Source organism: Notothenia rossii (assembly GCF_949606895.1).
Source record: "Notothenia rossii genome assembly, chromosome: 7".
Taxonomy (NCBI): Eukaryota; Metazoa; Chordata; class Actinopteri; order Perciformes; family Nototheniidae; genus Notothenia; species Notothenia rossii.
In genome coordinates, this window is record NC_136905.1 from 26,878,593 (window position 1) to 26,898,441 (window position 19,849).

Consider the following 19,849-nt stretch of genomic DNA (forward strand, 5'->3'; position numbering starts at 1 on the left):
CATGCTATTTTCTTTCAGTGTAACTACGTTGTTTGACATTATATTGTGGAATGTGTATGTTTTATGTGCGTATAGTATACTGTCTAAAGGCAGTTAAACCAATCTCTTTACTATTGCTGCAGTACATTTGAGCTGTTTAATGAAATTGGTAGACTGGCCGAAAATATTACTGTAAAAAAGTTGGTTGGTTCGCGTGATTTACCAAAAGAGTAACCGTCGTGCCTATAATCATTTGTTTGTCAACATTCACTCAGTCGTATTCGCTGTATCACATATATATATATATAAACACATATATCTATGCTTTATCATCTATTCCTTCCTAGAATAAACTCCCCTCACGATGTAATCTGCTTTACTTGACACCTTGTTGTTGCCGCCCTATCTGGACAGTGATTGGCTGTTCGGAGCTTCTCAAACACGCCATTGGTTGAGACAGATGTTCATCAGAGCGGTTTTTGCCTCAGGAGAGAAAAGTATCGGCACTCTTGCTTCTGTCAGCGGTGAGTAGGCTACTGCAGTATTAATACACGTGTGTTGTTTGCACTTTGGATAAAATACAACTCATTGCAGATGAAGTGAGGATCGAGGCAGTGAGTGACATTTGAGTTGAATTATGTTTTATAATTGTTTACTCCAAATCTCTGATAGGTTGTGAAGACATAGGTTATGTTATAAAGCAGGTTGAATAATTATTGATTTTAATTTTCTTTAGTTTAAATGAATTGTATCGTTGTTGTTGTTGTTGTTGTTGTTGTTGTTGTTGTTGTTGTTGTTGTGGGTTACATCTGTCAATACTTACCATAACTTGATATGCAGATATCTACAGCTAAATCAGAGAAACCCAGCAAACAGGACAACGTCAATAATTATAAATAAATAAATAATGTAAAGCTTTAAATTCATACTTTTTGTAGATTATTTAAGGAAGTTGGCTTTTAAATAACAATTGAATGAAAACAGCAATTGGCTAATATTCATTGAGTGATAACATTGCATTAATGTTTGTATACCATACCAGTTAAAGCTTTGGAATATTCTCTTCATTAGAGACAGTGATGGGGACGAGCAGCCAGAGCACCACCATCATAGAAACTGAAGATGACGTCCCCAATTCCAATCAGTTTTGCGATGAAGCTGCAATGTGCATTTTATCTGTGAAAGGCTTGAAAGAGAACTGGCAGAAGTGGTCCGATGAGCACCGGGAGTATCAGAAGCTCAACCCCTTCAGTCACGGCACCAGGCCCAGTGTGGTGGCCCCTCAGAGAGGCCAGGATGACTACGGGAAACCCCTGCAGGGCTCCATGACAGAGCAGAGGGGGAAGGATGCTCACACAAATATAAGCAGAGAAGTTGAGGAGCTGTGTGAGGTGATCAGGAACATTGGGGAGCCAGGAGACAAAGATGGGGATGGAGGAGGTGATGGAAAGGTGGTGACCGTAGAATTTAGGAAACTGTTCGAGCATTATGTGACCATCTCTAATAAACTGGTGGGGGTTCTTATAAGAGCGAGGAAGCAGAGGCTGGTTGACTTTGAGGGGGAGATGCTTTGGCAAGGGAAGGATGACCATGCAGTTATCACTCTGTTGCCGTGATCAGAACATTTATGCCTTCATTCAACTTTCATGCAGTATATTGAGTGGCAAGTACTGTATAGAGCTACTTCATGGCAGCACTCACTGTGGTATTCAGATATCAGAAAGATTGCAATATTTGTATTTAAGTTATGTAATAATGCTCCTATTAAGACAGAAATGTTTGATTTGAGTTGCTCACACAAGGAAAACACCTACATTAGTGTATGAGACATATTTTCTCCTCATGCTACAAACAATCTTCTAAAAATGTAAAAAGTGCAGAAAAAGAAAACTCTGGAACAAGATTTATTCAAAATAATAAAATATAAAAAACACAAATAAAGAAAAACAGATTGACGATGACACAGCTAAGATATTGTTACCAAATCAACCTAATATGTATTCTAAATGGCTTCAAAATGTTTACAATTTTCATGTTTACACTATTTCACTGACTACATTTCTCTGTGTTGCTTTATCAAATCTTTGCCAAACAAATACCTTTCACTATGTTCCCTTTGCTAGGTTTCTAACGTGGTTGATGAGCCTGAACTAAAGCCAAAGAGAACATGAGGCTGCCTGTGACAGACAATATGGTGCTATAGGATGAACTTGATCCCAGCGTGCTTGAGAGCATGAATTTATTACAAGTGTGCTTTGTAATTTAACCCTTTACGGTTTGACATTTCGTACACCTGCACCACACTGAGATAGATGTACAATAAACTACAAATGCTGCTCAAATGAAATACACTATAAGCTATGCACTGACTGATAAATGCCATATTAAATGCTGCTTGTAAAAGTTATTTCTTAGGATAAGGCAGTAGTAGATTGTTAAATGTGCAATAACTGCTTTCGGTATTATAATAAAGAAATAAACTGAGTAGCGCCCTGTCTGTTATGCTGTTACTGTGGGTGCTTTGTGAACTGTAAGCACTGGCTGCTGTAGTTAACATAATGACTGAAGAGAGGAGTAAACGGATACCTCGGACTCACTGCATTAGAAACACACTGAGAGCTGGCAATTTATTATTTATTCTTAGTTAAATTAATTCTTAAAGTGCATACAACATCATACAGTATACAGTATGATGTGTATTCTTTACATTCCCTAGTATACAGCAGTTTCGTCATAGCATACATATTCACTTCATTCACCAACAGGTTAGTTCAAATCATTAACTTCCAAAATCCTCAGAATTTCATGAAATCAAATGTCATTTTTAAACAAATGCCTCGTTTTTTTGTCAAGCTCATTAATACTTAGCTGCTTTTGCTGTAAAGGAGCCCTACAGTACATAGTTAATGAAGATGTTACTCTGTATATCATTAAATAAATACATTAACATAGCTGAGGAACTTACAGCTGTCCAAAATGTTTTATCAATATATGAATAACACTAAATCATTTTCCTTACTTATACTTTTTCTCAGTTATACATGCATCAAATCTGATTTCCAAATCATTAAGCATATCAAGGTATCAAAAAAGCTTGTTATTCATATGGGATTTATATTCTTGTACTCAAAACACATTCACATTCAGTAAAAAAAAAAAAGAATGCCTGCTTTGGTGTTAATAGTTGAAATAGGTGAATATCACCGTTTGCTCCTTGGTCCATACAATACATGCATTTTTATTACGTCCGATATTAAGAAAGATTGAATGATCTTCTTCTGTAAAAAAATTGGAAAAAAAATGTGTGTCATATCTAACACATCTCAAGTAGCAAGAAACAGGATTTGGCTTCCATTACTAATATGTCACAAGTTTAAAATACTGTCATTACAAGCCAGCAGCTAATAAATGTTAGTGTGTATCATCAAACATGGCATCTTCAAGAAGGCAGAAGTTCAAAGTCAAGAACTGTAAGTATTGAAGGTGTGTGATCAGTTTGTGTCTCCTTTAGAGTTGAGAAGCTCAATCAGCTGGTCCGCCTGCAAAATATTAAAATGTCTGATTTAATAAAAGTCTGAACTGCTGATTCCAAAATTTGCAGATTCAGGTTTTTGAAGGTGGAACCTACTGTGATGAACCAATAGGAGTTGAGTCTGTAGAAGAGGCGGGACATGAAGCCCATCTGACTGGCAGGCGCCAGGACATGAAGGTGTAGGTGTGTGACAGAACAGAACAGGGGCCAGTGGAAACCAAACCTGCAGACAAAGGAAAGAGCTGTATTGCACACATGCTCACTAGCTTAATATATTATAAGTTTTAAAAGTTTAAACAGTTTAAGTGCCCCTTTAAGATATGTTATCTATTTATTTTAGAAGATTATCCACTTCCATTGGGATACTGTTAGGGTGTACTGATAGTATAATGTTTGTTATCTTTGAGCTGTATCACTGTTGATTGTTTGCTTGTTCATTTGACAGTCACAGTGATGATTATTGTGGTGGTTGGTTGTAAAGGGAAAATAAACCTTAAATAATGCGTCAGACACTATTTGATAACAGACATACTGACCTGGACCATGACCTGCTGATCAAGTGACAAAAGGTGCATCACTGACATTTAAGGAATGTTTTCCCATAGTCCCATTGTAGCAACTAAGTACCACTGAGTCGAGCTTACCTGACATCATTGAGGTCTGTTATGTTGTTTTTCTGCAGGATCTCCTTCCCTGTCTCGACCATGCGCTTCACTGGGTATGATAACCAAAGCTTGTGAGCATAATACACTTTCCCATTAAAAATACAGCACAGCAACATATTTAATTTAGTGGCAAATAGTTAACACAAGTTAAAAGTTCCACTTCACATTATTAGTTAGCTATAAAGTGCAGCAGTCTGTAAATAGTTCCAAGAGCAACCCTTACACAGGCATAAGCAATAGTAGCAGTAGTAGTGTAGCTAAACCTTACCCAAAGGCACGTTTTCTTTGCTGAGTGATTTACAGTTTCCTACATGTTTGGTTGGTACGATCAGATAATGGTGAGGAGCTCCAGGTTTGATGTCTCTGAAACATGAGATCTCCTCATCCTGCAGCAGAGAGAAATAATCAAGTCATCAAATACAGATGAATGGATCAGCTTCAGGAATAGAAGGAGCGTAGTAGGGTGAAACTAAAGTGTTTACTGAAGAACCAACCTTAGTTTTTGACTACATGTCAGTTACCCGGGTAAACATCGTTTAAGCTTTATCTCTCCTACAGCTGTGGTTTTAAAATGGAAAGCTCCACTGAGAGTAGACACAATGAATGTATACGTTAACAATAACCTTAGGGGAAACACAAGCAGACAACTATAATCAATAGCATTAACAATATAAAATAATTGCTCAGTAAACTAAGATGGTCTCAGAGAAAATCACACTTCAACTCTAGCTATATATTCACAAAGTCACTATTTGTCACAGGACTGCTTATTAACACAAGTGTTTTGCAAAGGCAGCAGGCTAAAGCTAGCTAGCTTGACACTCAACATTATTTAATGATTGCCATATTCTCACACAGTGAAGAAGCTCCGTTCCCATTTCTTTGTTTACAATCTTGCAGAAAATGCATTTCTTCTCATATCCTTCAGCTGGGCCGTTGCTACTTTTGGAAACATCAGCCGGTTGTGCTGCTTCGATTTCTGCCATTGTTGTGAACTGTCAACAGAAAGTCCTTCACAGTCTATCCCAGAGCTCATCGAGCTCACAAGGGGAAACTAAAAGAGTGTCGCTACAGATTGCAATTGTAAGGGACGAATGCTGCCACCAGAGAGCGACGTGGTTCAATATATAACGTATGGTGACTTATTTTACAGTTCTTTCTAACTTTTCGCCCCCCCTTTTTTGGAATTATGGTCATTTTGTTTGACCTAGCATTAGCCTTTTGCTAATTATCTGAAAAAATACATGCTTTTTCAGGGTCGTGGGAAGTAGGGGTGCTGAGGGTGCTGCAGCACCCCCTGGTGGAGGACAGAGGATCTGCACTTCCACAAGATGTACCGGCGGGGATTGTTGTTAGCTTCTGCTGCGCTAACGGATATAAGAAGCTGTTTCTACAATAACGTGGAGAGAGAGTTCTGTCCTGTCAGACTGAGAGGCTCAGTGAGGTAAAGGACTCTGAGGGTTTAGATAGTTCACTTTAGTCTAAGTTATCTCAGTGGGTCTCAAACGTTTTGATCACAATTTATGTAAGCAAATACTTCAAAGGGACACCTTTATAATTATTAGGATAAATAAAAACAGGTTTGAAATCATTCCAATGTATACTATAGGACAGTAAACCAAAAATATTGTTTAAAACTGGAGAGATTTAAAAATATGCATAAATAAATGTTAACTGGTAAAATAAGATATACATGAACCACAAAAATAAAACAAGTTAGCCTACATTTATTTGTTATTGGCTATGGTAGGTTATTGGTTATGTTCACATACAAACCGATCTTTTTCACATGGGTGTTTAGAGTTGTATCCCCTAGATCAGTCTCTAGTAATTGGGCGCTCAAAGTGCACCAGATTGAAGTATTTTACTTTAAAATGTTAAAAAAATCTTCCCGGGGGGACACCCCCGGACCCCCTTAGAGGATCTGAAGTCCACCCCCCAATTCAACATGTTCATGCAATACTAAATACATTTGAAGCCTTTTTATATAAGCTGTCCACCATATCAATTCGTTTCTCTTTTTGTAGTGTATTAGTCTTTTGTAGAGGTTTTTCATTGCCAGCTAAAATCTTGCCTAGTGCAGCAAATTGGTCAAAACCGGCCCTGGTGTCATCCCCACAGCACCCCCCATTTGAAACATGTTCCCACGGCTATGTGCTTTTTCCCTCAGGGACAGCTCCCGTTGTCCCAGGTATGGCACATTGCTGGCCAACTGTGTAGTTTGTTATGTTTTCTTTTTAAGTTTTTGTTTTGTAAATGCTGTGCAATTGTTGTCAAATTGGCTTGTGTTGTGTTTATTTGCATGTGTTTTCTTAGTGAGCAGTGTGTGAAGCTTCCAGGGCTAACAAGGCGCCAATGAACAGTGACATTTAAGGCATAGAACCTCCTCTTTTCTTCTGAATTGTACTGTATTAATATCCTAATTTAGGTTGTTCTGTTTGTGTGCAGGTCATTTTTTTTTTTTTTTTACTTTTTTTTTTTTTTTTTATAAACAAACAGCCAGACAAACAGCACAATAGCAGTTGGCAAACAAATTAGGATGACAACAATGTGATTTGGGTCCGACAGGATAAAAAAAAAAAGGAAAAAAAAAAAAAATGGACTGCATCATGACAAAAATCAACAAAAAGATACAATAAAAATCTAAATCTAAAGGCTCTGAGTCTAAGTCAATTATTAATAACTTAAAGCAGAAGTAGAGGTCAAAGAATGTGCATAAATGGAACAAAAAGACCAAATATATCAGAAATAAAAAATAAATAAAAAACATAGCACTTGTTGGTCAGTCAGCCGCCCACTAATCACAGTTTAACACCACAGGTCCACCACCCTGTTGTACAAAGACATCCGGCATGTCCAGCTCCCGTATATATACTTGTAGAAGGGGTTCCACATCTTGTGGAATTTCCCCAGGGAGCCCCTCAGTATACACCTTATTTTTCTCGAGTTTGGCTGAATTTAGGACTTCTTTTAACCACAAGGTGTGTGAAGGGGATGTTGGAGACTTCCACATGAGCAATAACAGGCGTCTGGCTAGTAAGGTAACAAAGGCTATGAAGGCTGTCTCCAGAGAAGATAGTTGCCATGTGGGTGGGGTTACACCAAACAGTGCGGTCATGGCATTAGGAGCGATCGGTTTTCCAGTGATTTCTGACAGTGATCTAAAGATGTCAGTCCAATAAGAGTGTAAGACCGGACAAGACCAGAACATGTGTGCGTGACTCGCCGGTGCTTGGCTACATCTGTCACAAGTTGGGTCCACCTCCTTATATATTTTAGAGAGCCTGAGCTTAGTAAGTAGTGATGGGATTAATGGCTCTTTGAAGGGAGCCGGATCTTATGGCTCCGTTCCTTTCAAAGAGCCGTTCAAAAGAGCCGTTCAAAAGAGCCGTTTTTTTTGGCGGGGTTACTTGGTTTGTCTGTGAAATAATCACCAGGATAATGATTGACTGTATTGCCAGACCTAATGTCAATAATCTGCTTTGTAAACACGACACAAGGTGGCGCCATATCCATGTCATTCATGTCCGTGAATGTACTACTTTGAATTTACCCTCCGTATGTGTTAAGTAAATAAAGTTGCATTGCCTTGAATGAAATTCACGCAACTCTTAATATAGATACTGTGTTTTTAAGTGGCGATGGAGATCATTTGTTGGCCCTGCTTTAAAGGATATGTTGCCTTTACAAATGGTGTGCTTTTTTGGTTGAAGTGCATCAAAATGCTTCTGCGTTTTCGCGTTTGGCTCATTTTCCATCCGAAAAACACGTCGTCTACCTGTCCTGTACCACTTGTTATGACTTCTCTCTCTCGCGTATTCCGTTAAGACCCAGCCCATCTCACTCCTCCTGCTGAAACCTACTAATCAGAGTAGGGGCGGGTCTTCACAGAATACGTTTGGGGAACAAAATCAAGCTTTTTAACAGGCGAGTGGATTTTGGCAGGCAGTGAGTGCGGACTAAAAATTGAACGATAACAAGAACGGCTCTCACCAAGTACGATTCGGTTCCCCTCGTTCATACCAAAGAGCCGTTCAAAAGAATCGGCTTGTTCGCGACCGACACATCACTATTAGTAAGGAGTGTGTCTAGCGGCGAATCAGTTGGGTGATTAGGAAACTGAGGAAATCTATTATTAACAAAACTGCGAATCTGTAGATACCTGAAGAAATGTTGCCTAGGTAGTGCAAATTTATCAGATAGCTGTTGGAAAGAGGCAAATGTGTTGTGCATATAAAGGTCTTTGAATGTTTTAACGCCTTGGTTAAACCAAATAGTAAATGCGCAATCTACTAAGGAGTGTGCAGGTCATTGAACGGGATCATTTCCTTGCATGGTGTCCTGTAAGCTTGTGGCGTTGCAGCTTTGATGGTTGAGTAGGCTTTGAGCTGCCTGAACATTTACAGCAAACATGTTGTTTGCAAGTTTACAATTGTTCCATTTATTTCTACATCTACAGTCTACTACATCCCCTTTTTACGTTTTTGTGTGATTATTTATCAGGAAAAGGCCTCTGTGGTTGTTCTCTTTATCACAACATCAGTTTGTGATGAGAGCATGGACTGTATATATAAAGAATGAGAGTCACAAAACTATGACAATTCAAACTAGTCTAATCCTGTTTTTGTTTTGTTTTTGCATTTAAAAAAAACAGTGTAGGCTACTCAGTGGAAAAGATTATGTTTTTTTAAAGATTTATTCATAATAAACTATGAAAGCTATGAACACATTGTTTGTTGCAAGGATAGCCAAAATTGTTATGTGGTTCCACAAAATGACACATGCAGTACCAGCACCTTCTGGTTTACATACAAACAATTTAAAAAACAAACAAACAAACAGCCCAAAAATGTAGCTTGCTTTCCTTTTTGGATGTTACTTAAATAACATTCACATAAAAACATGTAAAAGACTTAATATTGTCTATTTATGCAAATAGGCAGACAGGTGAGACTTTCCGAAAACGGAAGTGACAGTTAACAGTGGAGGTCTCTTCTTTTATTTATATTTATAACCACACACCTCACAGAAAGTAAAGAAGTTTGTTGGGCAACTCTATCATTAACTTTTCTTAACCTGAGTGGTTCGAACTGCAGCAGTATAGTTTTCAAAATCGACAACATTAAAACAAGAGCTTTAAGATAGAAAAAAAACAAATTACAAACATATTCCAGAGTGCATCTGTTGAAGCTTTTTAACAGAATGTGAAAAATGTGCCCTTTAGTTTAGTTTTTTGTCTCTTTCTGTCTTCAAGTTTGTTTGTCATAATAATAGAATATGTGTACACTTATTCTTACACCAACTTTCACGCAGATAAATACTTTAAACACGCTTTTTGAAATGTCTCAAACACACATGGCTGAAAGAAAATTAGAATAGTTTTCCCTAAAATGCTGAATGTGCTTGCAGTAGTTAGACACTTTTTGTTCAACAGTGTTACTGTGAACTTTGTATTATAATGCTCCCAAAGCAAAAGGATGGCATGTAGGGCTTAAAGCGCCAGTTGCTGACTGGTCTAAGCAGCATCCAGAATAGCCTGCAGTTTAAGACAGCAGCACCCTGGATTGCAGGATTGCCTCTTGTCTTTAACAGGCACAGGTTGAGCCAGCGGAAACAGACAGCCAGAGAAGCGCTAGAACAGGCTTCTAATGTATGTGGGCTGATCTTAACCGGCTACACCGATGATAGCAGCTACTCTAGCAGGTTTTTTACAGCAGTGGCTTAAACCACACATGCTCCTTGAAGTCTTGGCATGTTCTAACTCCAAACAGGACAGAGGCTTCTGCTTCTGTTTTAAGCTCATCTTCTAAGATGTTCTACCATCATCTCTTCACAGTCCAGACTTCGAGGTCTTGTACAATAAAGTCTTCCTTGGTGGAGAGAGACTCATTGTTGAAGGTGGGACAGGAGAAGCTTGAGCCGTGGTACAAATCAGAATCCAGCCACAGGCCAAATCCACCCCTACAGAAGAGGAAATAATACAACTTTAATTTCAAAACCTTTTATAGCAGATCATGTTTTATGCTCTTAGATGCTGCAGTCTCAGATATCCGATAGGTAGCACTTAAAGTTACTATTATATATATTATGGTCAATAACCGCATTACTTACCCTCCTCCGCCAATCTGCAGAGATTCCAAGTTGCCGCCCACAAAGTAGGAATTCTCACCGCTCCATTTGTATGCCTGAACAAAATGAAAATACATTACACTTACATTCAATCTTGTTAAAACGTTTCAAAAGTAAAATGTAATTCTTGCTCCTCAAAAATGTTTTTTTCTGACAGATAATATTTCCTGAGAATTTGTTAAGCAGCTATTACAGAGAATTGCCTTAAATGGTTGCAAACTTTACTGGTAATAATAATACACCAATAATCAGGCTTGCTGATAGATAAGATTCTTTAACCACACTAAGTGGAAGTCCACTCTTACCTGGAAGTCAGGATTGAAGCTGAACAGGAAGGTTTCTCCCGTGCCGTAGCAGTATTTACTGACTTTAAATGGATCGGAAGAAAAAGCCCCAAACACCTGCAAGGACCAAGACATCGGGTCATTAAGGAGTACTCACATATTTAATAATCAGTTTGAATACATTTATTTGAAGAAAGGCCTTGTCGAGTAAAGATTAAGATTAAGGTGCAAACCTTTTTGTGTGTGTCTTTGATGACCAGCAGCACAGGGCTTTCCAGACCCGCCATATTCCTGTACAGAGTCTTTAGACTGCTCCCGTGGATGGCCGTGCTGTAGACCAGCTGCCAGGGATGGACCTGGGTCCTCACTGGCATGTGAGCAGTAAGCTGTAGGAAAAATTAGATTGATTAAAAGGTCTCATATGTAATTGGCAGGAATCGTTGTTAAATTGTGTATTTAGATCATTTCTAAATGAGGCCGGATATAACTTACTTTCTCCAGATGGTGGTCTTCAAACAGCTGGCTGTCGTCGCTCAGGACAGGAAGAGCAACTTCAACTTCCTCCTGGTAATCCGGCTCTTCCGAGTACCCTGAGCTGCAAAGACTCAGGCGCCGCTTGGGGTCCTTTACTGTGATAATCTGGAGGAGGACACAAAATGAAACTAAACGAAAGCTTTCTTCACACCACATACAGAAACTTGTGGTTGAGTGATTCATTTATGGCGCATTTACACTGCAGGGCCTCTCACTTTATGCTGCGTTTCCATTACAGTTTAGTAGCTGGGACAGTAATTATAGTAACGCAATGTAGGCGGAGCCGTGACGTCATCTTAAATGCGAACCACAGAAAACCTACATCAGCCGTTAGTTGTTACCACTCAGAGCTCACAGCTCCTCGTATCTGTTCAGAAACTAGACAAAAGTTAAACAAGTACAAACCACAGACTGTCTGTGTCATGGTGAATACAATCGCTGGTTTATTTATGTCTGTGTAGGCCGTTGTTGTGAGTGTGGACAGTCGGAGCATATACTGCGTTAGCTTAGCCGATCTCCATTCAGAAAACACGCATTTAAAAAAGATTTTCTCTCTAGTTTAGCATACTCAGCCAGACTCAGCCTGGTTGTTGGCCCGGAAAGAACCTGGATTTTGGAGGGCCAGAAAAACTGTGAAACAGTACCCGTTAGCCGGAACTACCCCTAGTGGAAACGCAAAGAAAAACGGGCCGGGTTTCGCACGGCACGCTTAAACCGTGCTGCACGCTGCAGTGGAAATGCGCCATTACAGACTTGAAAAGCAAACTTCATAACAAAATCATTCATAACTGGATAGCTGGATCACAACTTGTGTAAGGATGCATGGAAAAATATCTGTTTAAATTTTACAGACATTGGCGATAACCGCGATATATAAAACATAATAATACCATTCACAAAATACATGTAGTATCAATTATGCAATAATATCAGGAACTACAAAAATGTATTTTCCACCCAAAGTAAAGAAACATTTTACATCATAAATGCAGTACATCTAACAAGATTACATACCTCAACATACGGCTCCACATAGTCACTGGCAAAATAAAGCACCTTGATATTATCTGGCAGCAGCTTCATAGTTTCTGCTTTCGAGCTCTGTGCTCTGCAAATCCACATGTCTGCTCTCAAAAATCTGCCAGTGTTCATCACTTATGTTTCCTTCGGTCTACTTCCACCCTTTGTGTCAGAAACCCTATTGGTTTGACACTGTGGTGGAGGGGCCTCTCATTGGTTGTCTCTTACATTTAACAGTTTCCTTTCTTTGGAACTGGAAAGTTAAGCGGGGTTCTGGGATTGTAGGAGGGTACTAGAGATAGGATGTCCATATATAGAGAGAGTGGGTTTGCCCACAACCTCTGGGATAACAGCCAAGCACTTTAGGGCCTCACTTACTGTAAGTCAGAGATACTACACGGGAATGTTATAAACTTGTGGAGTTTATTGTGTGCCGTCAGAGAGCCACAGAGGGATTTTGTGACATATTAACAGCATGTGTGCATTTTTGCAAATCTTACCTCCCAGTTGTTAGCAGTGGGGTCGACAGGGTCACTGAGGAGCTTGTTGATCACAGCAGCCTTCTCATTCTCCACTACAAGAAAGCCTTTCTGGTGTTTCTCTCTGAACAGGAAGCGGAGTTTGCGATGCCTCTTGTTGCCCTTAGTGTAGATTTGTGGGAACAACTGCACAAAGAAAGTGTTGGAATGGTCCACCCTGTAGAAGTAAAAGAAGAAATTACATTTTTATATTGTACCTCAAATGATTAGAGTGTAGTATGCAGCCTGATTTCGCTAAAAGCATTAGTGTTCAACTTGAAAAGCAAAGGGCTTTTATCATGAAATATTGGAGGTTACAATTACCTACTGTATCAGAAAATAAATAAACAGATAACTGTATACATTATCTTATCTGCTATCCAGTAAATACATAACATATTCAGATCAGTATGGTCAGATCAATCATACAGTATGTTGCTGCTTTCACTTTTGAGCAATAATGACAGTTGGCCCAACCTCTCTATTTCTCATGAGAAATAAATCGAATTAAAAGTTAAAGAATGGCACTCTTAAACCTCTATTATCTTGTGAGTCATGCCTGGACAGGAATAGCAGGAAAGTGAAGCATGCTTTGAATGTTTTCAGGCATTAATCATGCTGGGCTGACGAAAGCTGATTACAGGAATAGGAAGGAGGAGCCCCTGTTTTGGAAAATAGAGGTTGAATTATGTTGCCTTCCCCACAAGAGAGCAACTTCAGAGCAAAATGAGGCTGAAATCCATCCCATTGCTAATAGCAGTCACAGTACTCATTTTAGAGTAAACCTCTTCCTACCTTGGAATGACTTATTTAACTCCTGCTTTCTCTGCACATTTGTAGCAATTGCCAAAACACCAAGAACACTGATCACTACAATTAGAAGATTGGATTACAAACTTTCTTGTGATTAAAAGGTATTTGCAGTTCTAAGCTTACACATTCTTGCTTGAATGTGTTGAAACAAGTGAACCAAAGTACCGTTTGATTGAACTCCGGATTACGCAACTGTATTCAGGAGCTGGCATAACAATGTTTTCCGCTATCTTGATGATTCGATTCACTTACTCTACAACGCTGTAGGCAACACCCATGGCTAATGAAGATGATGGTAAACTGTTGGGAGAAAGGAGAAATGGTTGGAGGCTCAGTGATCAAGCAGCATGTCCACACTGATTCTCTGCGACCCGTAGCATTTTATACCAGAGGGTCAATCTCTAAGATTAGACTGTAAAACCTCCCTTTCTGCTATGACAGCTTAACGTGGCCTGCACTTTCTCACATGAGGATTTCACAATGGGGCCTGAAAGCCAAAGTTGGTGACACATCAACCTGACCTGCCCATTGTCCCTGTCCTTAAATCTGGCTGGAGGTCACACAGGGGATGAGGTGACAGAAAGTTAAAGGCCTCTATTTACTTCTGTCTCTCTCAACCTGCTACAGTTATTGGTGACTTTACAGATTAGGTTTTTCAAAACATATACTACTGTAGGTGTAGATGATAAAACGCATTGCTATACAGTACATGCAATATATAAATTAGGTATAACTTCCCCCACCTACACGATTAAAAAAGCTCCTAATGCATCAGTAAAAACATTCAAATATATAAAAATCTAAAGTATACATACTTTTACTTTTGATATGTTGACATGTTGTTTCCATGGTTCAGGTTATACTTAAATAGTGGTACATTGTGAGCCTTAGATGTGCTGGTTAGTTCTTACCTTAGGATAGAGCCTGGCTGGATGTTCTCTGCTGTTCGAAGGCTTTGAGCTGAGCTTGTCCCTTCATATTTATAGTGCAGACTGGAAAGGGGTATTGATCGTCTCCTTTGGAAAAATGCACGTTTCCCCACACCTCAAACTTTCCCTTATATATTATTTTGAAGGCAATATATTTAATTATAATTGAGTATGTTGCACCTACTTGTAAAGGACAGGGAGCAAAAACATGTTAAGAAAATATAGTTCATTATTTTTATAAACTCATTTGGATTTAGTTTCCCTTCACATGTCTTCACTTGCTCTGTAATCACTTTGTTATAAAACCAAAAAAGTAGATGATTACTATAATAAAAGCAAATAATTTTTTATAGTAAATGGTGTTTCTGAACTGTGGTATTGGTACCACTGCATCCCGTCACATCAATCTCTTGCACTTTCACTTTTATTATTTCTCTTGCGGTCTCTTATTTAGTTTTTTGTCACTCTGCTTGCTTCTCAGGTTTCCTTCCAACAATACAAAAAAGGAAGTGAGTAACGGTTTATTTTAGCAGCTTAACATTTCAGGACAATAAAACCTAAATAAAGGATTGGTTGTGCTCTGTATTAAAGAGATACCTGGTGCAGGCTGTCATTTGGCGGTTTTTTGGCAGTTAATTGTAATTATGCAACATCAGAAATGTTGTGAACAATGACGGGGGTGCGTTGGTTTAACTCACTGGCAGGAAACTGCTGTTCATGTTCACAGTGTGTATGTGTGTCGGTGTGTGGTTGGCTCTTTTCCACATATTGAGTTTGACTGCACGCACATTGATGACTACATAAACTCAGATGTAATCTTTCTCCCTGTGGCCATCACTTCAGGCCTCAATCTTAACATTCTCTGCTCTATCGGGTTAGAGCCTTCCAATCAAGATTTAATCAAAGCAGCGTACCCGATTGTAGTGCTTATTGTTTACAAATGATTGATGTTCAATACAAGTCATTCAGACTTGATCAGTTTCTAGTGTTGCCTGTTATCTCTCTACACTAATGCTCAAACAGAATCACAGAGTTGTCTGTGTCTTCTATCAGTGGTTAGGATGAACTAGGTACACACAAATAAAGTCAATGGAGCAGATGATTTGAACGTGATGAGCTGTTGCATAAGTAATCCTACTTGTGAGAGCTTCTATTTGTTTATTATTTCAGAATATCTTCATCTTTTATTCAAACCTTCTACAATCTTCTCTATTCATTCGTATATGTAGGGTAAAAGTACAACATATTCATTCATAAGTTTAATTATGTTTGTTTGTGTTCAGGTATCAGGGCAGGAGATTACAATCAGTCATGATGCACTTACACAAGCCAAGTAGGATGGAGGAGATCAATTTCAGACGGTGTCCAGTCTGACAAACAGGCAAGATCTATAAGTGAACACCAGGCGTAACTCAGGTCTCAGTGAGTCACGCCCCTCAAGTGTGCATTCCAATAGGTAGGAAGACTCTGCTGTCGCCCATCAGCAGAAAATAGTTAACTAATTACAGGGGCGTGCCCCCAAAGCTGTGAGAACTGAGCAATCAGGTATCCATCTTAGGTTGCGTTTTCCTGGAGCGTCAGCTTCAGCGTCAGCCAGACGAAGACTGACAAAGACATTAAGAGTCCTGTGGGAGGCAAAGAGGAGGCAAATCGTACTCTGATTGCGCCAAGTATCGCTGGTGTTATTTAGTTTTATTCAATGCTCTTGGGTTCTCTAGCCCCTCATGCTATAATCATGTGTATTTTCTGCATTCCTGTTCATGTGTCTTCTCGCAATTATCACTGGCCCCGTGTTTCTCCTAATCGATCTCACCGGCCTGCTCTCGTCTATCCCACATGCTCCACTGAGATCCAACATCTCGTTTCAGGGGGCCTGTGGAACTGCCAGTCAGCTGTCCCTAAGGCTGACTTCATCTCTGGCTACGCTTCCCTGCAGTCTCTGGATTTCCTTGCTCTCACGGAGACCTGGATCACTCCATCCAACACATCCACCCCAGCAGCTCTCTCCACAGCATATTCCTTCTCCCATACACCCAGACCCTCTGGCAGAGGAGGTGGCACTGGTCTCCTGCTCTCTCCCAAATGGAGCTTTTCCCTCTTCAAGCTACCTAATTTCACTCCTTCCACCTTTGAATTCCATGCCGTCACAGTAACCCATCCTATACAATTAACCATTGTTGTTCTCTACCGTCCACCAGGCGCCTTGGGGGACTTCTTGGAGGAGTTAGATAATCTCCTCTCACACATCCCTGAAACTGGCCCTCCCGCTGTACTTCTCGGAGATTTCAACCTCCAGACAGGGAAGATATCTGAACTAACATCTCTGTTAACCACCTTTGCTTTCTCACTGTCTCCATCCCCACCAACTCATAAAGCTGGCAATGTCCTTGATCTCATATTCTCAAGGAACTGCTCTACTTCTAACCTCTCTGTAAACCCGCTCCACACATCCGATCACTTCTTCATTTCATTCTCTCTACCCCTTTCCAAACATAACAACCTAATCTCTTCTAACTCTGCTCCTGTCCGCCGTAACCTCCGTTCCCTCTCCCCCTCTACCTTTGCCTCATCGGTGCTCTCAGCCCTCCCTTCCTCTGACTCGTTCCAACTCCTGCCTCCAAACACTGCTGCAAAAACTCTCCTCTCGACTCTCTCATCCTCTCTGGACTTTCTCTGTCCTCTCACATCGCGGCCGGCTCGTCAGTCCCCTCCTGCTCCCTGGCTAAATGATGCACTGCGTGCTAATAGAACCATCCTTCGGGCAGCAGAGCGGAAATGGTGGAAATCCAAACACCATGACGACCTCCTAACCTATCAGGCTCTCCTCTCCTCTTTCTCTGCTTCCATCTCTCAGGCAAAAAGCACTTTCTTTCAAGATAAGATCCAATCTTCCTATTCCAATCCCAAAAAACTATTTTCTATCTTCTCCACCCTCTTGGACCCCCCAAAGCACCTCCCCCCTCCTCCCTTCTGTCAAGCGACTTTGTTAACCATTTTGAAAAAAAGGTTGATGATATTCGCTCTTCTTTTTCTGACTCACCTTTACTCACCGCTGGGTCACCAGACCCTCCCTTCACCCACACACTGACCTCCTTCACCTCTGGGTCACCAGACCCTCCCTTCACCCACACACTGACCTCCTTCTCCCCTCTCTCTCCAAGTGAGGTTCTTACCCTCGTTACCTCTGCCCGTCCTACCACCTGTTCTCTGGACCCTATCCCCTCAAACCTCCTTCAGACTATCGCTCCTGATATTCTACCATTTCTCACCCATTTCATCAACACTTCTCTAACTTCCGGTCACTTTCCAAACAGTCTCAAGGAGGCAAGAGTAAACCCTCTCCTTAAGAAACCCACTCTCAACCCGTCTGATGTTATTAACTACAGGCCTGTCTCTCTCCTCCCGTTCCTGTCTAAAACACTTGAACGCGCTGTCTTTAAACAACTCTCCTGTTATCTCCATCAGAACAACCTTCTGGATCCGCACCAGTCTGGTTTCAAGGCAGGTCACTCAACAGAAACTGCTCTCCTTGCTGTCTCTGACAAACTGCACACTGCTAAAGCAGCCTCCCTCTCCTCTGTCATCATCCTTCTGGACCTGTCTGCTGCATTCGACACGGTGAACCATCGGATCCTCCTTCGCACTGTCCAAGAACTTGGAGTTTCAGGCACTGCACTTTCCCTCCTCACCTCATACCTCAACGACCGCACCTACAGGGTTACTTGGAGAGGGTCCGAGTCCGACCCTTGTCAATTAACTACAGGGGTCCCTCAGGGCTCGGTTCTTGGTCCCCTCCTCTTCTCCCTGTACACAAACTCGCTCGGGTCTGTCATTAGCCCGCATGGTTTTTCATACCACTGCTACGCTGACGACACCCAACTAATTCTGTCCTTTCCCCGCTCAGAGACCCAGGTCGTCGCACGCATCTCTGCTTGCCTAGCAGACATCTCTCGGTGGATGTCTGCTCATCACCTCAAGCTCAACCTTGACAAGACTGAACTGCTCTTCCTTCCGGGAAAAGATTGTCCCACTCTTGACCTAACAATCAACATCGGCACCTCTGTTGTTTCCCCGACTCAGACTGCAAGGAATCTGGGTGTGGTCCTAGATAACAAACTGTCCTTCACTGCAAACATCGCTGCTACAACCCGCTGCTGCAGATACACGCTTTACAACATCAGGAGGATACGTCCCCAGCTGACCCAGACATCAGCGCAGATTCTGGTCCAGGCTCTCGTCATCTCACGCCTAGACTACTGCAACTCCCTCCTGGCTGGTCTACCTGCATGTGCCATCCGACCTCTGCAGCTCATCCAGAATGCAGCGGCTCGTCTGGTCTTCAACCTTCCCAAATTCTCCCACACCACACCGCTCCTCCGCTCCCTTCACTGGCTTCCAGTAACTGCTAGAATCCACTTCAAGACACTGGTACTTGCGTACCATGCTGCGAATGGATCTGGCCCTTCCTACATCCAGGACATGGTTAAACCGTACACCCCAGCACGTGCACTCCGCTCTGCATCAGCCAAACAGCTCGCTGCACCCGCACTGCGAGGGGGACCCAAGTTCCCGTCAGCAAAAACACGTGGGTTTGCTATCCTGGCTCCAAAATGGTGGAATGAGCTCCCCATTGAAATCAGGACAGCAGATAGCTTACACATCTTCCGACGCAAACTGAAAACTCATCTCTTTAGACTCCACTTCGAGCGATAGAATTACTAACAAAGCACTTATATACTAATAAAGGGCTGGCTTTCTAAATGCCAGTTGAGTAGCACTTGAAATGTTTGGCTCTATGAAACCTGATGTACTTATATGATTCTGTTTTCTTAAAGGTTGTATCTTCCTGGTCGAATGCACTTATTGTAAGTCGCTTTGGATAAAAGCGTCAGCTAAATGCAATGTAATGTAATGTAATGTAACACACATATACACGACAAAAAGATAGATATATAAATGCATCTGTGCAAACATGTGCATAAGCACGACCCTTTGTATGCAATCTTCAGAACTCCAAGGAGTTACCAATTTCAGTTTTTCAGGATGTATTTATATTTATTATGTAATTCCTTATTTGTTATTTTGAGTCCTTGTTGAAGAATATATATAAAGATGGAGGATGAGTCCCCGCTTTCTCCCATTTCCCAAAAGCAGAGGAAAATATCTGGCCATATTGAGATTTTGGCATTATTTTGAGCCAGAATCTGAGCAGTAGTGATCAGGTGGGAGGGGTTGAAGCCACAGTATTGAAGCCCCGTCCACACAAGAATGAGCCAATCGCAAGCCGAGCATGACACAAGCTTGCTAGCATTTACCACTTAGGCGTTAACGCCATGGTAGAGATTGGTTTAGAAAAAAACAGCAACTTTACATAATATCTCTATAACTCTGTGAAGGTTATGGAAAGTTTAGGTTACATCTTGCAAGACACTGCTTTATTTAGATG

At 40.9% G+C, this 19,849-nt stretch overlaps 4 protein-coding genes across 8 annotated transcripts; 2 read left to right on the plus strand and 2 right to left on the minus strand.

Annotated features, from left to right (window-relative positions):
* The first annotated feature begins 9 nt into the window (after nt 1-9).
* LOC307047398 (actin-binding Rho-activating protein) lies at nt 10-3,194 on the plus strand. 5 transcript variants are annotated; one of them, XM_079694350.1, is made up of 3 exons: nt 122-503; nt 1,051-1,430; nt 2,103-3,194. In XM_079694350.1, the coding sequence occupies exons 1-3, from the start codon at nt 440-442 to the stop codon at nt 2,148-2,150; spliced, it is 492 nt and encodes a 163-aa protein (XP_079550476.1). In that variant the 5' UTR covers nt 122-439; the 3' UTR covers nt 2,151-3,194. The 5 variants fall into 5 exon arrangements, with proteins under 5 accessions (XP_079550474.1, XP_079550476.1, XP_079550477.1 ...); XM_079694351.1 differs by having other exon boundaries at nt 1,051-1,419; XM_079694352.1 differs by having other exon boundaries at nt 1,051-1,370.
* On the minus strand, nt 2,600-5,383 carry hint3 (histidine triad nucleotide binding protein 3). The gene is made up of 5 exons (XM_079694353.1): nt 5,031-5,383; nt 4,445-4,562; nt 4,156-4,225; nt 3,608-3,734; nt 2,600-3,518 (listed from the first exon to the last, which is right to left on the minus strand). Exons 1-5 carry the CDS (start codon nt 5,160-5,162, stop codon nt 3,471-3,473), a joined length of 495 nt encoding a protein of 164 aa, XP_079550479.1. The 5' UTR covers nt 5,163-5,383; the 3' UTR covers nt 2,600-3,470.
* Nucleotides 5,384-8,853: 3,470 nt separating this feature from the next.
* Nucleotides 8,854-12,311, minus strand: ncoa7a (nuclear receptor coactivator 7a). The gene is made up of 6 exons (XM_079694552.1): nt 12,138-12,311; nt 11,082-11,228; nt 10,823-10,975; nt 10,611-10,706; nt 10,288-10,361; nt 8,854-10,137 (listed from the first exon to the last, which is right to left on the minus strand). Exons 1-6 carry the CDS (start codon nt 12,273-12,275, stop codon nt 9,999-10,001), a joined length of 747 nt encoding a protein of 248 aa, XP_079550678.1. The 5' UTR covers nt 12,276-12,311; the 3' UTR covers nt 8,854-9,998.
* Nucleotides 12,312-16,660: 4,349 nt separating this feature from the next.
* Nucleotides 16,661-19,412, plus strand: LOC307013341 (uncharacterized protein). The gene is made up of 2 exons (XM_079640709.1): nt 16,661-16,700; nt 17,866-19,412. Exon 2 carries the CDS (start codon nt 18,361-18,363, stop codon nt 19,114-19,116), a length of 756 nt encoding a protein of 251 aa, XP_079496835.1. The 5' UTR covers nt 16,661-16,700; nt 17,866-18,360; the 3' UTR covers nt 19,117-19,412.
* Nucleotides 19,413-19,849: the final 437 nt, after the last annotated feature.